The 23,122-nt window shown below is 34.5% G+C and overlaps 1 protein-coding gene across 4 annotated transcripts in view; it reads left to right on the plus strand.

The window, feature by feature from the left end:
• The window catches only part of RIC1 (RIC1 homolog, RAB6A GEF complex partner 1), a 143,605-nt gene that overhangs the window by 8,044 nt on the left and 112,439 nt on the right, over positions 1-23,122 (plus strand). For 3 of the 4 annotated variants that reach the window (XM_038527275.1, XM_038527273.1, XM_038527274.1), the window contains exon 2: positions 22,971-23,078. In XM_038527275.1, the coding sequence (XP_038383203.1) occupies positions 22,971-23,078 (108 nt within the window). Of the gene's footprint in view, positions 1-22,970; positions 23,079-23,122 lie in introns of those variants that run through there. The other variant, XM_038527276.1, reaches the window with a different exon arrangement.

Consider the following 23,122-nt stretch of genomic DNA (forward strand, 5'->3'; position numbering starts at 1 on the left):
TTAAAAATTTAGGATTAAATAAGGAGATGAAAGACATATGCTGAAAACTATAAAACTGTTGCTGAAAGGAATTAGAGATATAAATAAATGGAAAGACATCTCATATTCACAAATTATTATTATTTTTTTTTATATTCACAGATTATTAAGATGACAGTACTACCCAGAGCAATTAACAGATTCAATATGGTTTCCAGTGGCTTTTTTTTTTTTTTGTAGAAATATAAAAATCCATTCTAAAATTAATATGGAATCTCAAGGGATTCCTCTCATCCGTTTAGGTAAAATTTTAGCAATTTTATAGATCTTTTCAGTGAACCAACTTTTGGTTTTACTAAGCTGTTCATTTGTGTTTTCTATTTTTTATTTCTGTGTTGATTTTTAAATTATTTTCTTTGGGTTTGGTGTTGTGTATGTTCAGTGGCTTTGGACAAATGTATAATGACATGTATTGGTCATTGTAATATCATGTAGAATGTTTTCCTTGCCCTAGAAATCTCTTATGCTCAGCCTCTTCATCTCCTCCCAGCATTTGATATGCACCAATTTTATTTTCAGCTCAGCTTTTAAAATTTAATCGTGTCTAAAATTTAATCATTTATTTGAATCATTGCATGGGTTATTTACAAATATGTGGTTTAATTTCCAAATATTTGAGGATTTCTCAAATTCTTTGTTATTGATTCCTAAGTTAATTCCATTGTGGTTGGGGACTGTACTTTGAATGATTTTATTCTTTTAAGGTTAAGACCTGTTTTATGGATTAGCACATACTTTGTGTCAGAAAATGTTTGACGTGATGTACACGTGTAAGGAATATTGTTGTCGGCCCAGTGTTCTCTAAATGATAGGTTAAAGTTGTTGACATGGTCATTCAGATCTTCTGTATCCTTGTTGATGTTGTCTAGCTGTCAGTTATTGAGAGTGGAGATTGAAATCTCCAACACTATTGTTGAATTGTTTTCTCTTTCAGTTCTGTTGGTTTTTGCTTCATATATTTTTGGGCCACGTAGTTAGGTTTGTATACATTTATAATGGTTATATTTGCCTTCCGTATTGACCTTTTTATCATTATTCTCTCTCCACTAATGTTTCTTTTCAAACAGTGTATTTCGTTGTGAATAATATTGCCACTACAGTTCTCTTATGGTTGCCACTTGTGTAACATACCTTTTTTTTTTTCCCCTTTTACCCTCACAGACAAATTATGTCTTTGAATCTGAAGTATGTCTTGTATGGACAACATATATTGAGATCTTGCTTCCCCCCCCCTCCCCCAAATCCAGTCTTATAATCTTTGCCATTTGATCGAGTGTTTAGTCCATTCACATGTAATTACTGACATGGTTGGATTTATATTAGCTGTTTTGATATTTTGTTTTCTATATATCTCATGTCCTTTGTTTATATGGTAATTCTACATTTTTTTGAGAAATTGCCGTACCGTTTTTCACAGTGGCTACACCATTTTACATTCCCACCAGCAAAGCAAAAGGGTTCCAATTTCTCTACATTTTCACTAGCACTTGTTCTTTTCTGTTTTTTTTTTTTGTTGTTGTTGTTGATAGCCATCTTGATGGATGCAAAGTGGTATTTCATTGTGGTTTTGATTCCCATATATGTAATAGCAAATGATGTTATCATTGCCAAATTAAATGTCTTAAAGTTTTTGTCCTATGTTTCCTTCTAAGAATTTTACAGCTTTACCTCTTATTTTTAGGTCCATGCTCTATATTTTGAGTTAATTTTTATGTCAAATTTTATTTTTTCATGTGGGTGTCCATTTTTCCCTATGCTTTTTATTGAAAGGGCTGGGCTATTCTTTTCCCCCACTAAATGTTCTTGGTATCCTTATGAAAAATCTTTTAACAATACATACAAGGCTTTATTCGTGAGCTCTCTTGTATTTTGTTGCTCTATATGTCAGTCTTTATTCTTGTATGGTACTGTGTTTTCATTACCATAGTTTTGTAGTAAGTTTTGAATCAAATGTGAGACTTCCAACTTTTTTCCCCCAAGATTGTTTTGACTATTTGAGATCCCTTGAGATTTCACATTAACTTTTAAGATGAATTTTCATCTGGTTCCCCCAAAATGCTGTTGAGATTTTGATAGGTATTACATTGGAACTGTAGATTGTCCTGGGTAGTATTGACATCTCAATATCACTACAAACACAGGTCTTTTTCATATATTTGCATCTTTAATTTATTTCAGCAACATTTTTGTGGTTTTTCAATGTACAAGTGTTTTACTTCACTTCATCCTAAGTTTGCCATATTCTTTTTGATGCTATTCTAAGTGGAATTGTTTTCTTAATTTCATTTTTGGATGTTCATTATTACATAGAAATGCAGATGACTTTGTGTATTGATACTATATCCTGAAATTGTGCTAAGTTTATCACTTCTAACAGTCGTATGTAGAATCTGTAGAATTTTCTACATATAAGATCATGTAATTGGAGAACAGAGATTTTTATTATTCTTCAATTTGGATGCCTTTTATTTCTTTTCTTGTAGTGTCTTTGTCTTTCTTTAGTATCAGAGTAATGTTGCCTCATAGGTTATTAAGTTTTTTCACCTCAGTTTTTTGGAAGAGTTTGAGAGAAGAATTGGTGCTAATTTTCCTTTAAATGTTGATAAAATCCACTAGCCATATGGTCCTGGGCTCTTCTTTTTTGGGAAGTTTTTGATTACTGATTCAGGCTTCTTACTAATTACAAGTTTATTCAGATTTGTTTTTTTTTTTTTTAAGATTAAGTCTTGGTTGTGTATTTTTAAAAATTTGTCCATTTCACCTAGGTTATCTAATTTGTTAGCATACAGTTCATAGTAGTGTCTTCCTTCTCATTTCTGAGTTTAGTTATTTAAGTGTGTTTTTTTTCTTCCCCTTAGTCTAGCTAAGGTTTCATAATTTTGTTGATCTTTTTGAAGAACCAACTCTTGGTTTCCTTGATTTTTCTCTGTTTTTCCATTTTTCATTTTATTTCTCTTCTTTAATCTTTATTATTTCTTTCTCTAGCTTTGGGATAAATGTTCTCTTTGTATTCACATAAGATGTGTGAAGTAAGATTGATTTGAGACCTTTTTCTTTCTTAATATAACCATTAACAATAGTACATTTCCCATTTGCACGGACTACTTTTGTTGCATCTCATACATTTTGGTTATGTGGTGTTTTCATTTATCATAAGGTATTTTCTGATTTTCCTTGTGATTTTTTTTTTCCTTTCCCTCCCATTGGTTGTTTAAGAATGTATTGCTTAATTTCCATATAATTTGTGATTTTCCAGTATTCTTTTTGCTGCTGGTCTTTAGTTTCATTCTGTTGTGAGCAGGAAAAATACTTCGATTGTTTCGGTCTTTATAAGTTTATTGAGACTTGTTTTGTGGCCTAATTTATGGTCTGTCTTGGAGAATATTCCATGTGCATTTGACAAAAATGTATATTTTCCTGTTGTGTGGACTGATTTGTATTTCTTTTCTTTTTTTTTCTGATTTGTATTTCTGTTAGATCCAGTTAGTTTGTAGTGTTGTTCAGGCTCTTTCTCTCCTTATTTTTTGATTGTTTTGTTCTGTCACCTTCCTTGAGGCATTGTCATGTAATATGTTACATCTTTGTATGTTTACAACATACATAAATATGGTGTGCTATACAATTGTCCTTGAACAACAGAGGTAAGGGATGCTGACCCCCTGCGCAGTCACATATCCATATATAACTTTTGATTCCCCCAAAACTTCACTAATAGCTTACTATTGACTGGAAACCTTACTGATACTGGTTGGTTAACACTATTTTGTAGGTTTTACTTTATATTGTAGTCTTAAAATAAGCTAGAGAAACGAAAACATTGAGAAAATTATAAGGAACAAAAGGTGCAATGTTATTGAAAAAAGTCTGCATATAAGTGGACTTTCACAATTCAAACCTGTGTTATTTTAGGTTGAGTTATATTTTTGAAGAATACTGCTTTATAAACCCTGATATTTTTTAGAGAAAGGAAGAAAAGATAATAACATGTATATATTTTTACCTGTTTATGTAGCATTTTTTTTGCTATGTGTTTCTTCCATTTGATTTGAGTTACCATTTGTGTCAGTCAGTAGTTTCCCCAGAACCACCACCTAGTTCAATGATTTACTCATAGTACTCAGTGGATAATCCTACTTGTGTCTGTAATTTGTTACAACAAAAGGATACCAAAGCAAATTTGCCAAAGGTAAATCCCATTGGGGGTAATCTCTTGGAACCAGGTGCAAGCTTTCAATAGTGTTTTTCCAGTGCAGTCTTATAAGATGTGTTTATTTCTTCCAGCATTCAATTTCTGTGATAGCATATGTACAGTGACTACCAGGGAAGCTCATTATAGACTCATTCCCCAAGGTTTTTGTTGGGGGCTTTCTACCTAGCCTGAAACCTGAAGGAAAAACCAGTGTTTCAGTATAAGCCATGTGTTTTGTATGGTTTAGGCACATTTAGGTATTTGTATCAGTTAAGCAGTGGTGAGACTCCTCCCCAAATCCCGGATGCCAGCCAAGGATCAACCTTACAGGCAAGCCTTTTTTAGTATAGCAATCTCAGGCTTGTTACTTTTTTCTGCATGCATTTTGATGTCTTTTATTTTTATATAGAAATTTTTGTTGTTGTTTTTGTTTTTGTAAGGTAGGTTTGCTCGCAACAAATTTTCAATCTGTCTGGAAATAACTTTGCTTTGCCTGCAGTTTTGAAGGATAATTTTCCTGGATAACAGGTTCTTATGTTTGTTTCAGCATTCAAATATTTCATTTCATTGCCTTCTGATATCCATTGTTTCTGGTGAGAAGTCAGCTGTTAATCATAGTTTTGTCCTTTAGTATGTGATCAGTCATTTTATTTTTGCTCTTCCAACACTTTCTTGTTTGCTTTAAGCAGTTTGTGTGTGGTGTGTGTACATAGGTATGTTCATATGTATTTATCCCACTTAGGTTTGGTCAAGCATTATGAATCTGGGGCATAATATCTTTTATCAAACTGGGGCATTCACAGCCATTATTTCTTCAGTTTTTTTTTTTTTTTTTTTTTTTTTCTTTCTTAATAGTTCTTTGTTAGGTTTCCTGGAACTTCCCATTATACTGTCTTGCTTCACTTGATGTCTCACAGGCCTCTGATACTTTCTTCAAAATTTTTTCTCTGTTTTCTAGATTGGATAATTTTATTGAACTATTTTCATGTTTTTAAAAAATTTTTCTGTCATATCTGCTGTTGAAGATATTTAATGAAGTTTTCAGTTATTATACTTCTAAATTCTAGAACTTCTAGAATTGGTTTTTATTGCTTTTTATTGAGATTCCCCACTTGATGAGGTATTATATTTTTCTTTATTTCTTTAGTACATTTATCATGAGTTTTGTGAATATTTTGTCTGCTATTCTAGGCCCACTCGGAGATAGTTTGTTTTTCTACCAGTCTGGGTCACACTTTTCCAGTTTCTTCTTAGGTTTTGTAATTTTTTGCTTCCTATTGGACATCTTAGATAATTTATGTTTCCTGAGAGTCGTTATTGCTGATTTTGTGGTTTAGTATTGTTTTTTAGTAATTTGTCTGATTTATTCTGTAAAATTTATCCCCTCTGCACTGTGCAGCCACTGACTGACTTCTCTGCTTTATTTTTTCTTATTTTTATTTTTATTCTGGCTTCCTAGGGATTGGCTTTATGTTTGCATAAAACATTTTGAGCTAGGAAGGCATCTGTTCTTTGTCGATTGATCTGTATGCACGTTGGGAAGTGCTTGCAAGGTTCAGGACATTTTTTGTGTCTGTTCCAGCTTTTACTACCTGCTGTGCCCTTCTGTAACTTCCTTGGGAACAGCCTCTCAGTGAGCCATGATGTGCAGGAAGCTTGGCCTTTCTTTGCTCTTTTCTGTGCATTTACACAGCCTCTCTGTTAGGGATGAGTATAGAGCTTGAGTCCTTCAGAGTTTTTCCTCTTCATAAATAAGGAAAACTGTCTTACAGTGAGCCAAGGGTATGTGGTGGGCTTTTCTGTTCCCTCTCTGGTTTTCTCATTTCCAGGATTTCCCTGTTAAGTTTCTAGCAGGCCAAAGGATGTGCTGCTTGCCCAAAGCAAGTTTGCAACCTCTGGCTAGCAGCACTGTCAGCTTTCCAAGGAATTTGCTGTTTCTACTGACAGTGCTTAAGAGTGTTGGCCCTGTACTCCATGTAATGCCAGCCCACCTCTAGCAGCAGAGTTGCTTTTTCGCTGACAGCCCCATTCTGGTGCCACTCCTGCCTACCAGTAAAGCTTTGGGGGAGAGAATAGGAACAGTCCTGGAAAGAACATCATCCATTCCCATTGTTCTTACTTGAAGTTCAGCAGTTTTCATGAATAAATGTTTCTTAATTTTTTATTTGCCACATATTTGAAGTGATTCATTTGACAGTTGTATGGTATTTTGGGGTGCTTTGCCATCATCTTCACTCTGCCATTGTTGGAAGTCCTTGTGTTTAAACTTTTGCTAGGCAATTTTGTTTTCTTGTCTTAATGGGGTAAAACTGATCAAATAGCCAGTGTCATAATTTTCAGTCATATACTTAGAAAAAGTAATTCCTTAGGCTTTTTTTCCCCGCAAGCAGATATAATTGATGTAATTGTGTTGTCTTGTTGTTTGGGAGACTGAGCTGTTTGGTTTCGGGGGGTGTGTGTGTGTGTATGTGTGCGCGCGTGCCCGCACTTGTGGATATACATATGTGCACCTACACAGGGAAGGTGGTAAGGAGAGAATATATTCAGGTCTGGTTATTTACAGTACCGTATTCAGTAGTTTTTAGGTCTTTTTTATCTGCCATTGCCATGATTGTCAGTATTTCATTTAAGATCTAGATCCATTACCATCACCTCTGCTGCCATCATCAGTGTTTTTGAAGCACAAAGGTGATAAAAATTTTTGCTTATTCTATTTCAGTCTCAGTCATATGAAATATAAATCCCATTGACCTTAAACTAAAAGAATAAACTAGCCAGTGTTGAGTATATATATTGTATGTCAGTCTTTTTTATATGTCTTATGTCTTGTAGTTCCTACAGTAGTTTTGGGAGATTGGTCTTAATTCTGTTTTCCAAATAGAGAAAGTGAGGCCCAAGTAAAGTAATTTGGTGACCTAAGGGAAGTTATATAATAAGCGGCAGAGCTGAGGTTCCAAACGCACACTTAATGCCAAAGCTTATCGTGTGGAGATTGTTTCTTACTGCTTTTCATATAAAATAGGAGCAGTGAACTTGAAACACACTGTTGGAAAGATATCTCAGTAATAGCTGACTTTAAGAATTTAAACAGTTCTTTTAAGATTTAAAGATTGTTTAATAAGGCTCACTAAATTCTGAGCACAGTGCCTAGAACTTTTCAGTGTATAGTATGCTGTTTAAATGAAGCAATACTGTGAAGTAGAATGGTTTGCTTTCCATTATGGTCCTTTCCTTTTCATTTGAAATCAAAGGAGGAAACTGAGACAGATGGTTGGTAAGCCTGGGCACTCCCATTCTTCCGTTGAACCACAGGGAAACTGGGGAAACTGAATTCGGAAGATCTGAGGCAGCAAGAAGAAAGGCTTTACTGCGTGGATGTACATTTCAAATTAGATTACTGTGTATTTTTAAATGTTTATTATTTTTCTTGAATAGGAGAGTTAGGTAGTCTCCCTAAGTTTACTTTCCTGAGTGGACTCTTGTATTTTTAAGTTGAACTTGAAAGAAAATTTAGCCAGTTTTTAAAAAATATTTATTTATTTAATCATAAGAGACAGAGAGAGAGAGAGAAAGAGAGAGAGGCAGAGACATAGGCAGAGGGAGAAGCAGGCTTCTCCCAGGAGCCTGATATGGGACTTGATCCTGGATCCCGGGATCACTGCCTGAGCCAAAGGCAGCCGCCCAACTGCTGAGCCACACAGGCGTCCCAAAATATAGCCAGTTTTTACAAAAAAGTTTCCTGAAGCCTATTATATATTTTCTTAGTTTCTAATTATGTATTTTCTTAGTAAAAGAGAAGATTCTAGGCACTATGGTATATAAGGCTTATTAGAACCTTCATTGTTGATACCATGATATGTCATTGAGGTTTGTTGATCTTCTGACCTATAGTTCACACTTAACTGCATGCTAGGAAATAGAGATAAATTCTAGAGATTGCTTACTTTCAGCTTTGTATTGAATTTGTGTAAGAAATTTCCACTTGTAATTATGTCCAATTGTGTACATATGTTGTACTTAAGTGAAAAGCTTCTATAGAGGGACCAATACTGGTTTCCTTAATTCATGAGATTTAAATATTGTTGACTTACTTAAAAAAAAATCAAACACTTTTATTTTCTTTATAAAGTTTTATAGGAATCTTAAAACATACTGAATACCTGGGTACTCGCCACATTGAGTCAACAGTTGTCAACATTTTGCCTTATTTCCTTGTGTGTGTATATATATGCATGTCTGTATATTTGTGGGAACTATTTGAAAGTTTCAGTATGTCAGTCTTAGACACATCACTGGTACTTAAATACTAAACTCTGCTTTTTCTAAAAAATGACATTGATATACATAGCCATGCTATGAAAATTAATTCGCTAATATTTTCTAATATGGAGTTTGTTTTGAATTTTCTCCGGTATTCCCCAAATTACTTGTATACCTCTTTTCTTATTTTAAAACAAAGAACTACAGTTGACCCTGGAACAATATGTATTTGAGCTCTGTGGGTCCACTTGTTTGCAATTTTTTTTTCGGTAAATACACTGTAGTACCATAAGTATGTGTTCCTTACAGTTTTACTGATAATCTTTTCTTTAGCTTACTCTATTTGTAAAAATATAGTATATAATACATATGACATATAAAATGCTTGTTAACTATTTACATTATCAATAAGACTTCAATCAACAATAGTCTATTATTAATTAAGTTTTTGGAGAGTCTAAAGTTATACGTGGATCTTCATCTGTGATTATTGGCACCCTTAACCCTGGTGGTGTTCAGGGGTCGTCTGTACTCAAGGTTCATGCATTCCATTGGGTTGTTCTATCTCTTTAGTCTTTTTTTTAATAGTATTTTATTTTATTTTTTAAAGATTTTTTATTTATTCGTGAGAGGCACAGAGGGAGAGAGGCAGAGACACAGGCAGAGGGAGAAGTAGGTTCCATGCAGGGAGCCTGACGCGGAACTCGATCCCAGGTCTCCAGGGTCATGCCCTGGGCCGAAGGTGGTGCTAAACTGCTTGGCCACCGGGGCTACCCTCTCTTTAGTCTCTTATCCTAGAACAGTCTTCCCTTTTTCTCTCATTTTCAGTAACACAGAGTTATTTTTAGTAGATGAGGCCGCTTTCCTTGTAGACCACCACCTCACACTCTGGATTTGTCTAATTGTTAATATTTTCCTGAATCCTCCATATTTCTTGCAAATTGGAAGTTATGTTTAAAAAGGCTTAAGATTAAACATATCTAGTGTGAATACTTTATGGATGATGTATGCATGAAATTAGTTTTAAAAGTGTTTCCATTCAAGAGCATTTGTTAATTCAGGTAATTTTCCATAGGATGTAGAATAGTAACAGGGCAGGAGAAAAAAACAGCCTGACATCAGGAGCTTGAAAATGAGAATCCTACATTTCTCAAGTATTACTCATTTCATATAGGAGAGAAAGAAGTAGCTGAGGTTTATTATCTTGTGTACATGAAGTTGGTCATCTCAGTTTAGTGAGAGGAGTATTGGTGTTAAATTTGAGACACCAGCTGTAGTTATTAGTTGTTACCCTGAAGGAAAATAGCATTTTGGAAATAGAGGAATTTGGAAGCATGGAATTAATTGCTCTTCGTTAACTGACACAGTATCAGTAGAAGAAACTGTGTTGTTAGAAGTGCCCTGTGCCTACTTTGAAAACAGTACCTAATGGACTGTCAACTAAACAGAAAATCTTTTTTGAAAATTATCTAAAATATATTAGTAAATTTCCCTGCCCCCCCCCCCTTTAAGAAAAGTTTATTTATTCATGAGAGACACAGAGGCAGAGACACAGGCAGAGGGAGAAGCAGGCTCCCTGTGGGGAGCTCGATTTGGGACTGATCCCAGCACCCCGGGATCACGCCCTGAGCTGAAGGCACATGCTAAACCACTGAGCTACCCAGGCACCCCTCCTTCCCTGCCTTTGTAAACAGCTGTCACTATACTTAAATGATGACTTATTTATTTACTTTTGGGCCTTTTTTTAGGTAAAATTTTGTACAGTGAAACTGAGCAGTGTATTTACTTATATAACCACTATTCCAATCAAGATTGAGAACATTTTCATCACTCCAGAAAGTCCCCTTGTGCCCACTTAACAGTATATCTTACTGCCCTTCTGTCCTCTGCCCCCCAACCCCCCACCCCGCCCCAGGCATTTGGTGGTTTGCCTTGGTCTAAGCTGTATATGGCTATAGAGTTGGACAGATCTTGTCATTGCCTAAGCTCTAGCAGGAATATACTGGTGTCTTAAGTAGGAATTTTGCATACATCTCAAGAAAGTGGTTGAGACTTTTGTTCAGTAGTATTTTTGATGTGATTCTAAGACATGAAAGTAATGAATAGCGATAGATAATATTTATAGTGCTTATTGAGTGCCAGGCACTCTGCCAAGTGCTGTATTATTAATCTTTGCAGTGGTGAGATCCAAGGAAATAGGTACTATTAGGTTTATTTTAAAGATGCAGAAACTGAAGCACAGGAGAAATTAAATAGTTTGTCCAAGCTTATAAAACTGGTAAGAGCCAGTACTTGAATCTTGCATTCAGACTTGAGAGCCTATATTTTCAGTCACTATGTTGTATTCCTTATTAGTATATGTGTGCTGAATAGACTTTTTAAAGAGCTGGCCAGGGAACCTAATCACCATTTATATTGAGTTTCCTATAGAAACACAATAATTCCAGTAAACAACTTAAAATTTCAGTTGTAGAAACAGAACCTTTATAAGGTGGTGACTCCAGTTAAAAAAAAAAATTGGCAATGGATTTGAATAGTTGTTTCTTTAAAGACAGTATGCAGATGGCCAATAAATACATACAAGGATACTCAGCCTGGTTTAGTCATCAGGGAAATACAAATCAAAACCACAAGGTACCACTTTATGCTCACTAGAACGGCTACAGTCAAAAAGATAGTAACAAGTGTTGACAAGGATGTGGGGAAATTAGAACCTTCACAAACTGCTGGTGACATACAAAATTGTGAAGATACTGGGGAAGAGTTTTGATATTTCCTCAAAAAGTTAAGCATAGAGTTCTCATATGACTAGGCATTTCCAAGTATATGCCCCAAAACAATTGATAACAGGTGTTCAAAGAGAAGGTTGTTCAAACAGAAATGAACTTCATAGCAACACTTATTACAAGAGCTGAAAGGTGGAAACAACCCAAATGTCCTATCAGCAGATGTGTGGATAAACACAATGAGCTGTGTCCATACATGGGAACATTACTCAGTCATAAAAGGGATGCACTAATGGTAACATGCTACAGTGTGGGTGAACCCTAGCACATCATGCAAAGTGAAAGAAGCCAGACATAAAAGGCCACTACTTTTCTGTTGGCCTGCTTATATTATTATTATTGATTCTGCTTATATGAAATCTCCAGAACAGGCAAGTATGTGGAGTTAGAAAGTAGATTATTGGTTGCTAGGAGCTGAGAGGAGGAGGAAGAAACAGAGAATGAGAGCTAATAGGCAGAATTTCTTATTGGAGTGATTTTTTTAAATGCTCTGGAATTATATAGCGGTAATGATTGCACAATTCTGTATGTATACTAAAAACCAATAGAGTGTATACAGTATGAAAAATGGACGTATTTGTAATGACATTTATCGGACATTACCTGTATCTAAAACTACTCAAAGTATGGACTAGAATTACCTAAAGGCTGGTATAAGGAACTTTTGATACTATGTGATAATCTTAGGCAAGGATGAATTGTTAAATCAGATAAGCTTGGAAAGTATCACATACTGTATTCTATTGAAGATTGACAGTGTACATTGGCCACTGAAAATTTGCTAAAACTCTGTAGTAAAGAAAATTGTTGAATTTTAATACAGCATTTTTGAAATGGAATTGGTCTTCAGCTCTTTAAGTAAATAATCACTGGTTCTGCAGAACCTAGTTCGGTATATCCAGTGTGGAAACCAGTAGCCACAGGTTACTACAATTTTTAACTTATTAAGAATTGTGTAAAATAAAATGAGTTTGTTACACTAGCCATATTTCAAGTACTCTGTGGTTATGTGTGAGTAGTGTGTACTGTACAGGATAGTACAGATAAACATTTCTCTCACTGCAGAAAGTTGGTCTATACTAAGGCTGTCCAGTCATATGGTATGACCAGTCATAGGTTGTGTTTATTCACTTTTAGCACCCCACTTCTTAGTTGTTACAGAACATTTACAAAGATAGAACGTAGTAGGTTGAGTCATGTCCACCTAAAAATGATAGGTTGGAATTCTCACCCCTAATACTGGAAAGTGTCTTTATTTAGAAATTGGGTCTTTAAAGAGTAATCAAGTTAAAATGAGGTTGTTAGAGTAGGCCATAATCTGATATGACACCATCCTTATAGAAAGAGAAAATTTAAGCACAAATAGAGATGCACAGAGGGAAGACAATATGAGAGGGAGAAGATGGCCATGTAACTGGAGTGATGCATCTCTAAGCCAAGGAATGCCAAAGACTGTAGGCAAACACCAGGAACTGGAAGAGGAGAGGAGGGAGTTTCCTCTAGAGCTGTCATGGCCCTGCTGACTCCTTAATTTAAATTTCTGTTGTTTTAAGCCAGTCAGTTTTTGGTATTTGTAACAGCAGCCCTAGGATACTAATAGGGAATATCCTAAATAGTTATATAATCTCGAATGATCGAATTCTGAAAATAGAGTGTCATATAAAATTTAAAAGATGAGTCTGGAGTCTTTTACAGACATTTACCAAGTACAGCTGTCACCATTAATTTTTAAAAATCAACTAAAAAATAGTAGGAAGCATGTAAGCGTCACAGATTTGCAATTCTATTAAGAACATAAATGTATCATAGTTATCTTAGTTTAATAACAGTAGTGCCAGTTATATTTATCAAGTTTTAAAATTTACACTGCATTGAATTGGACTTTGTATGGTCAGAGACACGCCTCCCCCGACATTTCTCATTTTGGAATTAACAGTTTTTTTAATCAGAAAAAAATCATAAATTCTTTTTCTAAACTCAAATGTTTTTATCAACAGGAGAATAGATGAGTTGTGGTATATTAATTCAGTACAAGAAGTGAATGAATTATACAGAAGAGCAGGGATATAATCACAAAATTGAAGATAGTGATTATATCTTGGAGAGTGCATGTAATTAGGTGAGGGCACTCAGGGCCTTCAAATTATGATAGTGAATCATTTCTGTAGCTGGATGATGGGTTTGCCAGTGTTCATTTTATTCTTTATACTTTATTTAGACATTAAAATTAACTTAAAATTAGTCTGTGGAAACAACTATTTGAAGTGGTGGATTACTAAGAATTGTCCTCCCTTCTCTCTAATGAATAAATAAAATATTTTTTAAAAAAGAATATATACATGTGGTTATTCTTCATGGATATTTAAGGAATATAAAACTTAAGATATTAGTCACTAACAAAATTAGTAAGAATCTGTTTTTTTTTTTTTTAAGATTTTATTTATTCATGAGAGACAGACAGAGAGAGAGAGTTAGAGATAGAGAGAGGCAAAGCCACAGGCAGAGGGAGAAGCAGGCTCCATGCAGGGAGCCCGATGTGGGACTCGATCCCAGGTCTCCTGGACCAGGCCCCGGGCTGAAGGCGGCATTAAACCGCCGAGCCACCTGGGCTGCCCAGGATCTGTTTTAATAGTGTGAAATTTTATACAAAAAGATTCATACATAATCTTGGGACCATATTTTCTATGTTGTCATGGGTTATAAAGAAATACATAATAGACTTCTTTAGATATAGCACTGCTTCTGTTTTGAAATACATCTATAAGGACTAAATTGCTGCCTAGAATCTTTTTTTTTTTTTTTTTTTTTTGGTGAAGTCAGTAATTTGGAGGCCTTTAGCTATGTCGGTTTCAGCTCTTTAGAGAGTCAGAGTAGTACTTACTAATATTTGTGCACAAGTTACCAGAGAGAGGAGACTTGTCTGCTTCATATAAAAATGTTTCATAAGCCCACATTATTGTATATTGTTTTGATATAAGTGCAAGCAGAGTAAAAACCAGTCTTAGTATGCTTTCTAACTCCCAAATTAGATAAATTACTTTTTTAGAAATAAAACGTTTATAAAATATGTAAATATTAAAACATTAAGAAATAAAAAGTTAATAAATGCTAAAATATACTGTGGTTTTAAGTTAGTGATTAAATACCGCTATTCAATCTTTTTACATTTATTAATTCAATAGGCAGATTATCATTGCTGGTTATAACAATCTTTTTAAAAATCTCCTTTTCTGATTGAGTTAGTTAATGTCTTTGTCACAGTCAAAAAATTGATCATTCACGTAAACAGGTCAAGGATATCAAAATCCTCAAAAACAAATATTAGTAAACAGTTTATTCTAACTTGTATGTTCATGTTCATGTACTTTAGATGCTAAGCAAACTACAACCAGTTTTTGTTTCTGTCTTCTTTCTGTCCCTCCTACCTTCTGCATAGTTCAGGCTTCTCTTCTAGGTTTTTGCAAAAGATTCTGACTAGGTTTCCCTAAGTGTGTTGTTTTCCCTTTGGTTAATTTTTAGAAAGACCAGCAAAATACCTTGTTTGAAACTTTTTAAATAATTTTCTGAGATATAATTGACATGATATAAATTGCATGTTTATAGTGTAAATTTGATTAGATATGACTTGTATACATCATCAAACCATCACCATAATCCTGACCGTGAACAAACTCATCACCTCTAGATATTTCCTCTTAACTTTTTGTAGTTGCTTCCTACTGCCCTCCATATCCAGGCAGTCACTCATCTGGTTGCTTTCTCTTGCTACAGATTGGGTTGCCTTTTCTAAAGTTTTATGTAAGTAGAATCATAGAGTATATACTTGTTTTTTGTTGTTCTTATGCATCTTTCACATAGCATTAATTATAATGAAGAGTTTATAACATTGGTACATTTTCCTTAATTTTGCTCTGGTGTCCTCTTTCTTTTCTACATGTCTATTTTGTGTGCCACATTGCATATGGTTTTATTTCTTCCAATCTCTTCTAGTCTGTAATAGTTCTTAAGTTTTTCCTTGTCCTTTATGATCTTGATCTTTTTGAAGAGTACTGATGAGTTACTTAGTAGAATCTATCAGATTGGGTTTATTTTCTCACAAATAAGATGAGCTTAAGTATTTTTGGAAAAAATACTGGAAAAGTAACCAAGTGATCAAATCAAAGAGTTCTAATTTCCCTTTCAGACTCAGGTTTCACTTCTAGATTTTTAAAATAAATTCCTTATAGTCTCCACAATTAAATTTCTTCTCTTCGTTTATTGTAAATATTATCCAAGGTACTTTTGTTTTTGGTTTTGAAACAGTGTAAAAACTTTATTTATTTATTTTTAAACTGTGTGTGTGTTTTTTTTTTTTAAGATTATTTATTTATTTATTCATGTGTGAGAGAGAGAGAGAGAGGCAGAGACACAGGCAGAGGGAGAAGAGGGCTCCATGCAGGGAGCCCAACATGGGACTCAGTCCCGGGTCTCCAGGATCAGGCCCTGGGCTGAAGGTGGCACTAAACCGCTGAGCCACCTGGGCTGCCCTGTATAAAAACTTTATTGAAAAGGACTTAGATTCTACATTACAACTCATTTTTAAGAAACTATCCCTTGTCAAGTTTTGGGATTCTATCAAAGAATATTTATGATTATTTAAAATCCAATTATAAATCTGTGTAAGACTGGATTTTCTTTGTATGCTTCAATTAAAACAACATGTCACAACAGACTGTAGAAGTAGATAGGAGAATCCAGCCATAGTCAGTTATATTAGACTTTTAAAGAGCATGGCAAAATAGTTCCACTGCTTATCCTTTTGGTTTAGAAATAAAGTTATTCAAAAATATTATTTATGTTAACATGAAAATTTTATTGTGATGCGAGCACTTAACATGAGATCTCTTCAAAATTTTTAAGTGTGTAGTACAATATTGTTAGCTATAGCTATGATGTACAGCAGATCTCTAGAACTTAATCATCTTGCTTAACTGAAACTTTGTCATTGAATTGGCAGCTTTCGATTCTCATCTCACATCTTCTGGTAACCACCATTTCACTCTGACACTATGAATTTAACTGTTTAGGTAAGTGGAATCAGGTATTCTTTTATAGTTTCAAGGGGTACCTTTAAGTCTGTAATCCATTTTGAATTGATTTTTGTGTATAGGATTAGATAAAGGTCCAATCTTATTCTTTTGCGTGTGGCTGGCCGATTTTTCCAATATTTTTTTTTTTTTTTTTTTAAATCTACGATAGTCACACAGAGAGAGAGAGAGAGAGAGGCAGAGACACAGGCAGAGGGAGAAGCAGGCTCCATGCACCAGAAGCCCGACATGGGATTCGATCCCGGGTCTCCAGGATCGCGCCCTGGGCCAAAAAAGGCAGGCGCCAAACTGCTGTGCCACCCAGGGATCCCTCCAATATTGTTTGTTAATAAGACTATACTTTTCCCATTGTGTATACTTAGAACCCTTGTTGAAGATCAATTGACCTGCTTGTGTGGATTTATTTCTGGGCTCTCTACTCTTTCATTGGCCTGTGTCTGTCTTAATGCCATAACTATACTATTTGATTTACTGTAGTTTGGTAGAATATTTAAAAATCAAGAAGTGTGATGCCTGATGCCTCTAGCATTGTTCTTACTCATTATCAACTTGGCTGTTTGGAGCTTTCTGTGATTTCATAGGAATTTAATTTTTTTCTACTTCTGTAAAAAGTACGATTGTGATTTTGATAGTAATTGCTTTAAATTTGTAAATTGCTTTGGGTAGTATGGACATTTTAATGATATTAATCTTCCAAATCATGAACACAGGATGTCTTCCCCCTTTTTAAAAAATTTCTTCAGTATTTTGTAGTTTCAGTGTACAAGTCTTTCACCTCTACAGTTCTTTAATCCTAAGATTTTATTATTTTTGGTGGTATTTGAACTAAGATTGTTTCCCTGATTTCCTTTTCAGATAGCTCATTGTTAAGTGTATAGAAATGTAGTTGATTTTTGTATGTTGATTTTGTATTCTAAAACTTAACTGAATTCCTTTATTATCAGTTTCTTTTTAATGGATTCTTTAGAGTTTTCTTTATATAAGATCATACTCTTTGCAAATTGACAGTTTTGTTTCTTACTTTCTGACTTGGATTCCTTATATATTTTTCTCTTGCCTAATTGCTCTGGTTAGGACTTCCATACTATGTTGAATAGAGGTGATGATAGTAGGCATCCTGGACGTGTTCCTGATTTTATTTTAATTTTTTTAAAGATTTATTTATTCATTTATGATAGAGAGAGAGAGAGAGAGAGGGAGAGAGAGAGGCAGAGACGCAGGAGTAGGGAGAAGCAGGCTCCACGTCAGGAGCCCGACGTGGAAATTGATCCTGGGACTCCAGGATCGGGCCCTGCGCCAAAGGCAGGCGCCAAACTGCTGAGCCACCCAGGGATCCCCTTGTTCCTGATTTTAGAGGAGAACTTCAGTTTCTTACTGTTGGGTATGATTTAGCTATAGATCTTAAATGACCTTTTTTATGTTGAAGTATTTGGCCTTTTTTTTTTTTATAGTTTGAGGTTTTTCTTCTGAAAGTGTGTCGAATTTTGTCACATACTTTATCTATTGAGATGATTATGTGAATTTTATCCTTTATTCTGGTAACACAGTGTATCACATTAATTGATTCTTGTATGTTGACCCATACTAGCATCCCAAGAATATAAATCAAATTTGGTTCTTGGTGTATTTTTTTTTTTTAATGTGCTGTTGAATTCAGGATTTTTGCATCTTTATTCAGAGACAGTGACCTATGATTTTCTTTTCTAGTAGTGCCTTTGGTTTTGAATCAGTGTACTTCTTGTAGTGCCTTTGTCTGGTTTTGAAAGTGTTTCTGCTGCTTCAGTATTTTAGTAGAGTTTCGGAAGGATTGGCATTCTTCACTAAATGTTTGGTAGAATTTACCAGTGAAGTCATTTGGTCCTGGGCTTTTCTTTGTTGGGAGGTTTTTGGTCACAGATTTAATCTACATACTACTGTCTTCTCAGATTTTCTGTTTCTTGATGATTCGGTCTTGATAGGTTGTGTGTTTCTAGGAGTTTTCCTATTTTTTTTTTGTTGTCCAGTTTGCTGGCATATAGTTGTTTATAGTTGTCTTTGTGATCTTTTGTATTTTTGTGGTATCAGTTGTAAGGTCTCCTTTTATATTTGAGTTGATTTTGAGTTTTTCTTAGTAAGTGTAGCTGAAGTTTTACAATTTTATCTTTTCAAAAATTTTAGTTTTTTCCTCCAGTAGTTTTACTGTTCTTTATTTCACTTATTTCTGTTCTAATCTTTATTATTTTCTTCCTTTCTGGTGATTTTGGACTTAGTTTGTTCTTTTTCTAGTTCCTTCAGGTATATAAAATTAGGTTGATCCTAGATCTTCTGTTTGAATGTAGACATTTATTGCTTATAAACTTCCTTTTTATTATGGCTTTTGCTATATCACGTAGGGTTCAGTATGTTGTATTTTAGGTTTTGTTTGTTTCAAGGTATTTTCTAGTTTCTTTTTGATTTCTTTGACCCATTTGTTGTTGTTCAAGTGTGTCTTTAATTTCCACATATTTGTGAATTTCCTTCTTTCTTTCCTCCCTTCCTTCCTTCTTTCCTTTCTTCCTTTTTTTCTCCCCTTTTGATTTTTAGTTTCATTCCATTGTAGTCAGAAAAATAGTTGGTATGATTTCAGTCTTAAATTTAAGACTTGTCTTGTGATCTAACATGTGATCTATCCTGGTGAATGTTCAGTGTACACTAAGAATGTGTATCCTGCTATTTACAGAAAGTTCTGTACATACGTGTTAGCTTTATTTGATCTATAGTGCTGTTGAGGTCTTCATTTTCTTCATAGATTTTGTTTTAGGGTTCTATCCATTCCTGGAAGTGGGATGTTAAAGTACCCTAGCGCTATATTGCTGTATAGCGCTAGGGTACTTTACATTCAATTCTGTAAATGTTTGTTTTCTTTAGATGTTATGATGTTACTTCTAATAGTATCGTTTCTATATATTTATAATTGTTAGGTCTTTCTGGTGAATTTACTTTTTTATTATTATACAATGTCTTTTTCCTGTCTTGACACTTTTTGACTTAAAATCACTTTGTCTGATATAACCTTCTCTGTTCTCCTTTGATTACCATTTGCATGGAATAACTTTTTTTTTTTATCTTGTCACTTTCAGCCTATGTATGCACTTAAATCTAAAGTGATTTATCTTAAGCAAGTCTAGTGGTGATGAACTCCCTCAGCTTTTGTTTGTTTAGGAAAGATTTTATCTTTTCTTCATTTTTGAAGGATACTATTACTAATATAGTATTCTTACTTGGCAGCTTTTTTCTTTCAGCTCTGGGTATATCATCCCACACCCTTTTGCTCTGCAAGATTTATGCTGAGAAACCCACTCTTAGTCCTATGGGGTTCCTTTATACATGACAAGTTGCCTTTCCCATGTGCCTTCAAAATTCTTACTGCTTTTACTTTTGACAATTTGATTATAATTTTTCTCAGTGTGTATTTCTTTGAGTTTCTCTTCTTTAGGTTTCTTTCGGCTTCCTGGATCTGTATGTTTTATTTCCTTCCCCAGATTTGGAAATTTTAGAAGGGTTGTCTTCTAATATATGAGATAGAGAAAAGACAGACACACACACACCTTCCCTCTCCTACCCAGTTGGCCTGGCAAGAGATCCTGGTGATGTCTCAAACCTTCATGCTAGTCCAACACACTTTTTGTGTGTGTGTGTGTGTGGGGGGGGGGGGCTACCAAGAATCTAGGGTATGCTGAATCCCTTCAGTGTACTGTAACAGGTGAACCAAAGCCATTCTCCAAGTGTCCATCAGAAAAGTTGTTTTATGCTCTATCCAACTCTTTCTCTCCTCACTCTAGGAAGAAGGTAGAAGCTGTTTTTTCCCCCCATCTGCTTGCTCTGTGTTGAGTCAAGGAAGGGGCTATGGCACTGCCAGCCCAAACTCTGTCTCTGCTCTTATGACATAGTGGCTGACGAGATTATGCCAGGTTTCATCAGTGGCTCATCAAAAGGCAAGACAGTCTCTCTCCCTCCTTTTGGGCAGTCCCCAGAAAAACTGGGGCATTGGACCTGTGGGCTTTTCTCTTTCCCAAGAAGCACCTGGAGGTGGAGGGGGTAGGGTTTCTGGTAGGAGGGTGTCCCATATCTTCCTAGCAGCTTTGATGAGTCTGATTTTGTGTTCATTCAGCCTTCAAGTGCCTTTCAGTTATTAGTTTCTAGATTTCTCACCAAAGGGAATTTTTCTCTGAATTGTTGCTCAATTTTTGTAGGGGTGTGGTGGGAGGAAAGTCCAGAACTTCTTGCTGTCCCATCTTCTCATGTCACTCCTAGATACAGGTTTTTAATTTTTAATTGATATTTGAAGTACAAACAACTGATGGTTAGCGATTTTAATGTATTTAGAGTATTGCTAGTTAATGTATTTAGAATATTGTTAGCTTCTTAGAAACTTTATTTTGCTTTTAAAATTAAAAAAGAAAGTCTTAAGGGAACGGGCCTATGTAACACTTTTTCAAAAGCTAATGTAAAAGAAGCTAGCCTTAAAAACTATATTCTAGTTGGTAAATTTGCTTACTATAGGAATATACTTAGCAGTTCTAAACTACTCTGTGCATACAGTAGAGTTGAACAAAGAACTAAGTCACTTGTATGAAGTAACCAAAAAAAGCTACAAGTAAGGGAGAAGATTAGAGGAAATCATATTGTGCTTGATTATACTCCAGTATTTCTATATATAAATATATACATATATATGTGGAAAGAAATATAGAGACGTAATATGTTCATATATAGGTGAGTATAAGTTTTTATGTTTCCTACTATGTTTATTGAGAGGACCTAGAAGCCGTGACACCCTACTAGCAACAAACATCTTGTTTCCAGATCTTGTTTTTTAAATACCATTCTCTAATAAAAATGGAACAGGGATCCCTGGAAAAATGGCTGCTTCTAGGACAATGGCAGGGAAAGTACAAGATGACCCTTTGGAGCTTCTTAAACTACCAGAAAGTGGATGTCTAGTTGTTCTAGCACCATTTGATGAAAACACCATGTGTTCTCCATTTTATTATCTTTGTCAAAGGTCACTTGACTATATTTTTGTGAGTCTGTTTTTGGTGCTCTCTATTCTGTTCTGTTGATGTGTTTTCTGTTCTCCGGCCAGTACCACATTGTCTTCATTACTGTATCTTTATAAGAGATCTTGAAGTAGTATCAAGTCTTTCAACTTAGTTCGTCTCCTTCAGTATTGAGTCGGCCATTCTGGGTCTTTTGTGTGTCCATTTAAGCTTTAGTCAGCCTGTTGCTATCTCTAAAATAACTTGCTGTGATTTTGATTTGAATTGTGTTGAATCTGTAGTAAATTGTAAGAACTAACATCTTGACAGTATTGAATCTTCCCATCCATGAACTTGATATATCCCTCCATTTATTTAATTCATTTTAAATTTTGTTCATTAAAGTTTTGTAGTTTTCCTCGTGTAGATCTTGGACATATTCTATAGTTTTATGACTAAATATTTTTTTTGGTTACTAGTACAAATGCTATTGTCTGTTTAATTTCCAATTCTGTTTATTCAGGACTGTTTAATAAAACACTTGATTTTTATACGAACACATCCTATAACGTTACTAATAATTATTACCATGTTATTTTGTTGGTGGTTCCTTTGGATTTCTATATAAGCAGTAATGTATATATATACACAAAGGAAGTTGTACTTTTTTTCTATGCTGTTTTTTTTTTTTTTTCTATGCTGTTTTATTTCTTTTTCTTGTCTTAGTATATTAGCAAGGACTTTCAGTGTGATTTTTGAAAAGGAGTGTTGAGAAGGGAGTGTCTTTACCTTGTTCTTGAGTTTACCAAGAAAGCTTCTAGTTTCTTACCAGTGAGTATGATGTTAGTTACCGGTTCATTGTAGGTAGTATTCTTTGTCGGATTGAAGAAGTTCCCCTTATTCTTAGCTTACTGAGAGTTTTTATCATGAATGGATGCTCAATTTTATTAAGTTCTTTTTCTGCATCTATTGGTATGATCATGTGGTTTTTCTTCTTTAACTTGTTGATGTGTAATGGATTACATTAATTGATTTTTGCATGTTGATCCAGCCTTGAATACTGGAATAAATTCCATGTGGTTGTAGTGTATAAATCTTTTTTTTTTTTGTATAAATCTTTTTAAACATTGTTGGATTAGGTTTGCTAGTATTTTGAGAATTTTTACAGCTACGTTTATGAGAACTGTTGGTCTGCTGTTTAATATTTTTGTAATGTTTTTGTCTAGTTTTAGTATTTGACTGATGCTGACCTCAGAAAGAGGTAGTAATCTCTCCACTTCTGTCTTCTGGAATATTTTGTAGAGAATTTGTGTAATTTCTTCCTAAACATTTGATAGAATTCACTAGTGAACCCATCTGGGCCTGTGTCTGTTTTTGAAGGTTACTAGTTATCAATTTAATAGCTTATATAGATACAGTCCTTTTCAGATTGTCTTTCCTTTTGGTTCTTTTTAGATAATCTGTTTGGGCTAATTAGGGCTGTAACTTACATTGTTATCTTCTATAAACATTTAGAAGTATTAAAAGATTTTCAGAGTACTCTAAGATAAGCTGTCTTAAATTTGTATATATTTTTGTGAGATACTAATAAAATAAACCTCTTTCCTTTCAGCCTAGTGTGTTAATCGTAACCTACAAGGAACCTGAAAAATCATCTTCTCAGTTTGGATCCTACAAACAAGCTGAGTGGAGGCCAGATAGTACCATGATAGCTGTGTCAGTAAGTAGAGTTTTCAATTTTAATAGTGTTTTCTTATGAAATCA

This window comes from Canis lupus, chromosome 1 (assembly GCF_011100685.1).
Source record: "Canis lupus familiaris isolate Mischka breed German Shepherd chromosome 1, alternate assembly UU_Cfam_GSD_1.0, whole genome shotgun sequence".
NCBI lineage: Eukaryota > Metazoa > Chordata > Mammalia > Carnivora > Canidae > Canis > Canis lupus.